Source organism: Alligator sinensis, unplaced genomic scaffold (genome assembly GCF_000455745.1).
Source record: "Alligator sinensis unplaced genomic scaffold, ASM45574v1 scaffold1040_1, whole genome shotgun sequence".
NCBI classification, from domain to species: domain Eukaryota; kingdom Metazoa; phylum Chordata; order Crocodylia; family Alligatoridae; genus Alligator; species Alligator sinensis.
In genome coordinates, this window is record NW_005843167.1 from 198,511 (window position 1) to 208,611 (window position 10,101).

A 10,101-nucleotide genomic window follows, 5' to 3' on the forward strand; every position below is an offset into this window, starting at 1 on the left:
ATGCATCAGCAACCCCCCACACTGAACAATGGTGGCAGGGGGGGGTTTAATAAAACATTTCTTTAACTACAGCTCATTCAACGAGCTTTTAGTTAAAGCATCCCTGCTGCCATTTTTCAGTGTGGGGATGCTGATATATGTGACACTGGAGTCTGCTGGAGTGTGGTAATTATCACACTCCAGCAGACTCGAATAATTGAGCCTGCTCCAACGCACTGTAATTACAGCATGTCAGAGCAGGCTCACTTGCACATGTATAGGCACCCGAGGAGACCAACTCCCAATATCTTTCCTAAATGCTGAAGTCAGTTTTGAAAATGGGACTTGGGAACAAAAATCACATAGGAGCTTGTGAAGATTTTACACTCATTCACTTTTTCTGCTATATTATATGTAAAGGTTGACAGAATTGTAGCATTCTTGGAACTGACATTGGCCCTTGGCTATAGCTGGAGCTATCTATTATTTTGGTCAAGGGAAGGAAATGTAACAAACATGGGAGTCTCATAAGATCATTTTATAAGTAAAAGATGGCACTGTTAAGTATCTTACCCATTCCTATTTTAATCAAAATAAAATGTCATCAGAAGGTATTGATAAAAATTGGTGCAGAGCATTAGGGTTTCTGATTATTACCTTTATGGTTAAATGATTATAGAACAGGCCCAGAGTTGTATCTCTTCTTTCTGTTAATGGAAGCATCAGTGACAAATTTATGTTCCTTTGGGAAGCACAAGACCTGCCAAGTTGGGGTCACTTTGTTCCTTGTGATGCATTAGTAAGATTTTTTTTTCTCTCCTCAGTCATTATCAGGATGCCAACAAGAATAGATACGGTTAAGTTCTGGATTTCAAAATGCCCAAGTGGTTTAGAACCATAATTCTTAGTCTCCCTTAAAGCCAGTGGGCCAGTTCTTCATTTCTTTACTTGTTAAGGCTCAGAAGAAATCCTATAGTAGATTACTTGAGTGGATCTTTTTTCAGTAATAATTAGCTAAACTTTTTGTGGCTGTTGGTGCAATGCGTATTCTAGGAGTGCTACTTTGGAGCTCACAGGTGCTGCCACAAGCTGGAGACTTGAAAGTATTTGAAGCTTTGGAATGGCAACATCAAGCCCTATGATCAAAGAGCAGAGAGAGTATTTAGATCAGGGGTGTTGAACCTCTGGCATGCATGTATGCTACAAGTGGCACTGACAGCTTTTGTGTGTGATACATGGTCGGGCTGTGCGAAATTTCACAGGCTGTTTCATTTTGATGCTGTCTCGACTTGTTTTGAGCTTGAAACAGCGAAATCAAAATGAAACAAAGGGCTTCGAAACAGCCTCAAAACAAAATGAGTTTTGAAGCTGAAGCTGGTCTTGCCTGCAGGGAAACAAAGTAAGGAGAGGGAGGGGGAAGAGAGGGGAAGGACACAATACAGGTGCACCTTAACATACGTGCTGGAGAAGAAGCTCCTGCATGAGAGGAAAGAGAGGCTCTGTCACAGTTTGGCTGCTTGAGATGCTGCTGGGGCTACTGTGCTGCTGCTTACTAAGTTATTATTTTACCTATTGTCATTTAAAGTGGTGGACCAGACTGAGGCTGTAAGGGAGGAGGAGGACTCATTGGGGCAGGGAACACTACTGTGTCATGTAGAGGCCCCAGCACCGGTGAGAACGTGCCTTAACACACGCACACAGTTGCACGTCACGAGTTTTGCTGGTCAGCAACCTGAGGTGCAGTTTGCCAGAAACCCCTGCACCTATCTCCTAGAAAGCTGGCAGGCTTAATTTCCTCAGCTAGGGCTACCATGCTGGCTGTTTTCACCCCCCGTGTATCTTCACACTTACAAGTGACACGAGTTTTGCTTTCAAGACTTTGAGGTGCAGTTTCCCAGAAGCTCCTTTACCTATCTCCTAGAAACTTGATAAGCTTCATGCCATCAGAAGGGGTTATCATCCCTGCTGCTTTCATCCAAATCTATGAAAAAATTACAAAGCTATAGGCAGTTTTGTGCTTCCCCATTATAGCCTACGGGCAAAATGTCGAAACAGCGTCAAAACAGCAAAGCAGTTTTGACGAAATGAAACAGAACTAAATGAAACTCAAAATGAAATGGTGAAATGGAAGTTGAAACAAAACGGTGCTGTTTTGCACAGCCTTAATACGTGGCACATTGGGGAGAGGAGTAGATTGGCCAGAAAGCACAGGGCAGGGAGGAGAAAGCAGAGCACGGATCAGGTAAAAGAAGGGAATAGGAGTGGCACTCAGGGAAGATGCGGGGCTAATTTATGGCGCTCCTGCCAAACAGGCTGGCCTTTGCTGATTTAGATCCAGGACAGAGAGGAAATTTAGAGCCTCTTTTCCATGTGGCTGGGTGGAGGAGCCTGGTAGCAGGAATCTCTCTACAAGAGTGACATAGCTTGTAGAACTCACACAAAAAAATGCATAACTTGGAGAAAACAGCGGTCTCAAACTATGTTCAGTATTTAGGAAGTGTATGCAAATACTTAGCATTTTTCTTTGTCCATTGTTTGGGTAAATTATGATCCAGAGCCACTCCTGTCCAACTGCAGGCATGCTGCACGTGGAACTAGCGTTGGCTACAGATAGAGCAACAGTAAGAGGTTCCTTTGCCCTGCCTCTGCTCCCGAGCTGGCAGAGGACACCAAGGGGGCCAGGGATGGAGGGAGAATCCACCCTCTGCAGGCATTGTCCCCGGGTGAACCCAGCACCATGTGGAGCCCAGTTGGATCATAAGGAACAGCTCTGAAGCACCCTCACAGGTCCACCCCCATGGCAGCTGTGGGAGGAAAGGTGCCATTGAGCATGGAGAGGCAGGGCAGGGGAATTCTCATTTGCTTTTGGGACTTGAAAACACTCCCTAGTTGGTGCTCCTGTGACATAGTCAGTTGAAAGAGGGGTGCATTCATGCCACTGCATCCTTCCCCTCCCTCCCCCCCCTGCCCTTTTCCTCTCCTGCTGCCCTATGATGGCATCCCTGCAATGCCACAGTTGATTTATTCCGTATCATGTGACAGTTCTCTGTATGCCATATTGAAAGCACAACAGCCTCTAGAACACTGCTGGAGTCTCTTCAGGGATCAGCTAATTGTGGGTGAATGTGTTTTAAATATACTTACTAGCTTAGAATATTCTGTTTTCTGATAGCAAGTCATTTTATCTGAATGGAAAAGTAAAGTATCACTAGTTCTCCCAGGCATCCTTTCAGTCTCCATTCCAAGGTAGACGATTTGGTGTTGTTTCTGGGATGAAAACTATTTTTAATAAGAAATAGAATTTGGTGTGTATACACGAGTGTGTAGTGATATGCAAATTTAAGATTATATAGATAAAATATATCTTATTCTTCTAAAATAGACCACTTGAAAATTTATCATAATAATACAATGTAAGAAAGTGTGAGTATTGCTTTTACATTTTGCACAGTTTCTCATATCTAACTCCCTACAGGTCATCTCAGGACTGTTCTCTTTCTTTAGCATCACCAAACTGCATTGGAGCTGGTTTGCTGTTGTGATGTGAGCCTCTTCCCTTGAGCACTTCTTGGGTAGATCCATGCACTTGGGTTATGCGTGCTTCCTTGGCATCCAAGTTGGAGCCCTCTAAGAACCATTTCCTCATGTGCATACACCTTTAGAAAATCTGAACATTTGAAGCTAGCGTGTACAGAAAACTTGGTTCTGATTGTCTTTTCTATTTTTTTTTTTACTAGCTACTATGACTTTTTTGAGGGTGGAAATCTTGGCACCTCTTTTCTTTTCTTTCAGTACTGTTGGTTAGTTTAAGTTTGTGTCAGTAGTTTGCATAAATAATGAAAGTACTTTATATTTTAAAAAGAAATGTAGTACCTTTTTGGGAAGGGCAGGGGAATAACAGAATAATTAGCAATAGGAGCTGCAGTGATTGCATGGTTTTAGCAAATGCCTTTTGGATTCTGGCAGTCTTTCTGTTATTCTGTTTGCTTCTGATAGACTTGAAGCTGTGTAGATTTCAGTGGATGGATGACTATTGAAGAAAGGAAAACTTAATATTTCCTTGCTTTTCTAAAGGAGAAAAACTTTCTCCAAAGGTCTGTCAAACAATATGGCCTTTACTTGAACTGGCATAGAGCAGGAGCTGTTTAAGTGACTTCAGTTATAAGTAGTCTTTAGTAAGTTCTCCCCCTGCATTCATCCAAAGGGTCTCCCTGCTGCTATGCCAAGGCAAAACTAACTGCATTGGTTTAGTAAAATAGCAATTAGGAGACCCATTCAGAATTATAAGGACATGGTTTGTTATCTTGTTTTTTGATCATATAGTGAAGAGAACTTTATTATGCATAATAGTATCATCCAAGAAGTTGACTCGAGAAATGCAAGACAAAACATCTCCTCCTTCAGCTGTTTTGTCACAGGTTAGGTTCTTCATCCACACCCAGAATATTCTCTGGTGGTCTGGATTATGTCAGACTTGAATTCTGATGTTGCTTGCTCCTAAAAAGTGTAACTAATTATTGTGACGAGTCATAGGCCTTTTGATAAAGAAAAGACTTACTCTGAAAGGAACAGGTTTTTACTGTGAACTTCCAGTAAAAGTACATTCACGGATTTCTACAATTCTGATTTCAAATGTTGCCCTGTTTGGCATGCAGGTACTATTTTGTGTAAAACAAAACAAAACAAAAAACCCCCTCAAAAAACCCAAAAAAAAACCCGAACCCAAAAACCCCCCCGTACATAAATGATAAATACTTATACAGTGTTAGACTAGTCCAAAGTACAGTCATTCTACCTTATAACCATCTGTCAAAACTATCCTGTTTGTCAGACTTGCAAGCCCAATTATTACTAGCCCACTGAACGGATTTGGAGTTGTCTTCCCATTTCTTACGAGCCAACACTGTTGATGAAATCACATCTATGAATCATGTTCATTATTTCAGTGCTTGAGAGAATATTTCCCACTAATTACAGCCCAGCAGTATTATCTCAAACTCCATTTATAACAAACCCCAGCATTTAACAATCCCAGCAGCGAGAACTGATTTTTTTATGATGATGAGGATGCTGCAAATTGACTAACCCTATTATAGCCAACTTCTTCTTTTAGAGCTTTTGTTCCAGTCCCATGGGGGTTCATTGTAGTGAGGATGTTCTTTATCTCTCAAGACTGCATTGCTTAGCCAGGATACTTGGAGAGACCTAATGCCTGATAAATTGCAGTAATTATATGTTCATGTCCAAAATTTCTGTCTAAAATTACATGAGTTTAATCTAAACCAGTTTATTGGTGTGCTCAAGGTGTTTCTCTAAACCTTACAATTTACCTATTGGAGCTAGGGGGCAAAAATTAGATGAAAAAACACCCCTGAGCTGGTTTTAATAGCATGTAACCATGCAAACATTAATCATCCTGTGTTGAGATAAGTGAAAGTCTTCCAGATCTTTTCAGCCAATACTCAAAAATTATAAAACAAAAAAGGTTCCTTAGCAGTATGTTGTTCTTGAAACTCACATACAGATCTTCTTTCTCCATTCTTCTTCCTTCCATTTTAGAAAAGCTTTGCCAGGGATTCAGAAAAAATGAACAAGATTTGATGGCATTAGTTATGGGGTCCCATGCATATTGTTTTCCATTTCTGCAAAGGAGCATGCACCCAAATTGATCATTACTCCCTTGAGCATATTATAAAACAAATATACACCCCCATTTCAAGAGTTTCTGTGTCTATATGTCTACTCTAAAATGATTATTGCAGGTAATTAATCTTTTTTCATAGGTTCTTGTTGTTATTAGTATTTTCCAAAACTCCTTTTCTCTAGGGATGAAATCTTGTATAATATAAATCCTACATTTATATGTTTTTAACATCACCTAGAAAGTTAAAAACCTAATCATTTTATTTTACAGTTGGCAACCTATCCAAGACTTTGCGAAGAAACTGAAAGGATTGTTGCTGGCCATATTCGAGAAAGGGAGGAGAAGACCAAGGGACAGGTGGGAGTAAACATGAAATCTGATGGGTCAGGAAACTATGGTGAAGGACTCCCCTAAAGATTTTACCTGTATTATTTTATGAAAAGCCTTAACTAGAGATGTAAAATTTCTGGAAATTTTGAAGCCATGGAAAAAAAACATTTCCCCCCCATTTTTTTTGGAAAAGAATGGAAATTTTGGGGAAAATGTAGATATATGCAATACTTATTTCCTTAGCACGCTTTACAGATCTAGATTCACTTTGCCACTTTAAGAACATAAAATGTATTATGTATAACTTGGTTTGCTCATAAAATTATCATGTCTGGTATATTTATTAAATGTAAAAGGATAGTTTATTCAGACAATAATTACACATTTACTAATTGAATTTACTTTAAAATGTTTTTAATTTTTGTTACAACTGGAGCTACAAGCTGCTGAACTCTAAGGAACCTATCATCTCTTAGTTTTTGCTAGTTTATGAGAAGCAGGCAAAAATTAAAGTTGAAAATGAAACCATCAACATTATAGTAAAACAAAGAAAGTTATTTTGTATTCTGGACTTAGTCTCCTCTACAGTGTCAAGCAGATACAGAAAGTACTCATTTTTAGAAAAAGAGCTGAGAAGAAAAGGGGGGAAAAAGCCAAGACTCATTGAATACAAATTTTGCTACATTTGTCTAATTTTCTGAGCTATTGCTATCAGCAGTTTCTGCTGATCCTTCATTTTTATCATCTTCATGGACTTCTGAAAACTGAAGATTTGCCCAGATTGAGGCAAGCTTCTCTACTCTTTCACATGTTAGTTTATTTCTTGATTTGGTGTGAGCATTTCCAAACATAGACAAGGTTCTTTCACATGCTGCAGAAGATGGAGGACTCTGAAGCAGGCGAGAAGCAAGAGCAGTCAGGATATGTTGTGCGAAAGCCTTGCCACCATGTTGCAGGAGAGGTATGCTTGGGGTCAGCCCAGGGATATGCTTGGCAGAGTCCCAGATTGCATTTCTGGACCAAATACCTGAAGATGTTCAGCATTCTGCAACGTTTGAAAATGCCTTTCCTATATCAAGTCCTAAGTGTGTTGCCTGTTTTGTAATCCAGCCAAATGCAGTAGCATCTAGTTTTACTACACAGTTTGAGTGTCGCTATTTTATTCTTTGCATTCTTTTCTTTCTGCTTCTTAAAAGATTGCAGCTACAATATGAGTAGCTTTTACATACTTTAGAACTTCTTTCTTTAGAACTTCTTTTGCTCTTCTATAGATCTTTTGTATTGTCCAACTTCATGATGTCATTAAGAAGCAAGTTTAGCCCATGGGATGCACATCCTATTGCAGTAATATGTGGATATTTATCCATTATGATCTCCCATGCTGCTTTCATGTTACTTGCATTGTCAGTCCACCAAGCAAATACTTTACCACTCCCAATTTTCTGTAGGACTTCACACATTTTACTACTGATATACTCTGCAGTATGCCTGTTCTCTCCTGTTTCAGTGCTTCTGTAAAAAAAAAAAAACAAACAAAAAACTGCTTGAGGTGTTGTTATCACAGTTTATGATTCCTTCTCCCCACACATTTTACCATCTGTAAGGGGGTCTTTGCGCCACCCAGAGTCACGTCGCCTCCCTGCTGAAATAGTAGTGTCTCATTGTAGTAGATTGTCTGCCATGCCTTTGATGTTATGGGAGATATGCTTAGAAAGTATACTTAGATGTCTGCCATGCCTTTGGTGTTATGGGAGATACGCTTAGACAGTGCTCCCCAGTAGGCAGGCAACTGAGAATGGTTATGGACTCAAAACATTAGTGGCTCTTTGCAGGGTTCCACCATCCCCATCCCCTGCCCTCATCATACGTGATGGTGTCTAATCACTGTCGATTGCCTCTAAGGTCTGTTAGTATCTTTGCTTGAAGGATCTCGACTAGGGCCCTTGTCTAAGTGGCTGCTTGCCCTGTTCTTCCCTGCATGGGCCCCAAGATTGCACGTGCTCTCTCTCTCTCTCTCTCTCTCTAATATTTTATATAGATATAGATCGCGCACTCTCTCTCTCTCTCTTCTTGTCCCCCCCACCCTGTCACACTCTTGTGACTGGGGTCCACTCTCTCTTCTTCCTCTTCTGGGGGAGTAATGTCACCTTCGTGTTCCTCTTCCTTTTGGTCCCCAGAGTGGTTCCCTTCACCCCCCTGGAATTGGACTCACTCGTCACTCAAGCCTCTCCTTTGGCTCCAGTTCCCGGCTGGACCTTGTCTGGTAAATTGAGGGGTTGGAGATTACACTTTGGCCCTCTAATTGATCATCTTCTCTCACCTGCTCTCTCCTCTTCTCTTATGCTTTTCTCTGCTTTCTTTCTTCCTCTGCCTCTCTCAGGGCGCTCCCCCGGCATCCCTTAAATCTTCCTGTCTTCAGCTGGGTCCATCGTGGCAGTTCCCTATTGGCTGCCTGCCTGACCCAGCTGTTCCTTCTTTGCTCACCAGCACGGTACCTCTCCCTTTCTCTTTGTTCTTTTCCCGCACCACTTTTTCTTCTCATGCCTTCGATCTGGTGCAACCGCAGCCGACTCCTGATCGTCCTGATCGTGGCAGGGTTTGGCGTGGCTCCTCCTGCTCCGTGAAGTAAGTTTCTCTCTTTTATTTCTTCCTGATTCTGTTCGTGGCAAGGTGCTTCAGACAGCCTGTCACACACCTCCCCCCCAGTGGAGAGTCCCCACGAGATCTCTGTCATCATCTTTTGTCCGGATCCATTCTCTTTGTCTGTCACCGTTCCCTCTGGTCCATTGTTGTCTTGTCAGTCGGGATAGGAAGTCAGCCACGATGTTCATTCGCCCCAGCCGGTGCTCTATAGAAAAGAAAAAAGGTTGCAGGGCTAAGGCCCATCTCATTAATCTGGGGTTTTCTGTCTTGGAGGTCTGGGGCCACTGAAGTGGAGTGTGGTCAGTAATACGGAGGAACTTTCTCCCATATAAGTAATATCTAAACAGTTGGATTCCCCATTTTATGGCCAGACACTCTCTTTCAATAGTACAGTATTGTATCTCTGTTTTAGCTAACTTTTTACTAGTGAATGCTATAGGCCTTTCTTCCCTTTGGATGTATTGTGACAATACCGTTCCAACAGCCGTGACAAGCATCAGTGTGCAACCGGAACATAACCTTGTAGCAGGTCTGTAAGAGGGGTGGCTGTTTTTGAGAACCACGGTATGAGTCATCTGTAATAGTTCACCTGCCCCAGGTAGGACCTTAGTTACTTCTTCATTTGAGGTAATCTGCAGAACCGTATTGCCTCCACTTTGTCTGCAAGGGGTGTCTGCCCCACTTTCTCCCCTATCCCACTTTAATCCCCAAATACCTTGTTTCTGATTTCCCGAGGGCACGCTTCTTGGGGTTGGCAGTTAACCCATTGTGCCTCAGTTCTTCTAGGATATTTTGTACATGCCTCGTGTTGATCCCAGGTCCAGGAGAAGATCACTATATCATTGATATAGGCTGTGGCATACTCCTGGTGTGTTGCTAGGATCCTGTCCATTAGCCTCTGGAAAGAAGTCGCTGCCCCATGTAGGCCAAAAGGCATCCAAGTGAACTGGTACAAACCCCAGGGTGTGCCAAAAGCTATCTTCATCTTATCCTCTGGTGCCATGGGGACTTGCCAGTACACTTTCGTTAGATCCAGGGTCGAAATGAACTCGGCCTGCCCTATCTTCTCCAGCATCTCTTCTATGTTAGGCATCGGGAAAGCATCGAAGGAGCAGATACTGTTTTACCTAGCAGATCTCCTGAGGCTAAAAAGAAAGGCCTACAAAAGGTGGAGGATGGGAGTCACCTCCAAGGAGGATTATTTTGCACTGGTCCGGTCCTGTAGGGAGCAGACCAGGAAAGCCAAGGCTGCAACTGAACTCCAGCTAGCTTTGAGCATCAAGGACAATAAGAAGTCCTTTTTCAGATATGTGGGGAGCCGGAGGAAAAGCAGGGGCAACATTGGACCCCTGCTGACCCAGATGGGGCAACTGACAACTGACGCACAGGAAAAAGCCAACCTATTAAATAGGTACTTTGCGTCAGTCTTTCATCAGTCCCATGGGACGCCCATGCCCGCTACAGGGCCGGGAAGTCCGGGTGAGGGTGATCCCCTGCCCTCCATT

The 10,101-nt window shown here is 42.3% G+C and overlaps 1 protein-coding gene across 1 annotated transcript in view; it reads left to right on the forward strand.

Annotated features, from left to right (window-relative positions):
• The window catches only part of DNM3 (dynamin 3), a 127,972-nt gene that overhangs the window by 86,679 nt on the left and 31,192 nt on the right, over positions 1–10,101 (forward strand). The window contains exon 12 of the mRNA XM_025194182.1: positions 5,894–5,980. Coding sequence (XP_025049967.1) covers positions 5,894–5,980 — 87 coding nt within the window. The remainder of the gene's footprint in view (positions 1–5,893; positions 5,981–10,101) is intronic.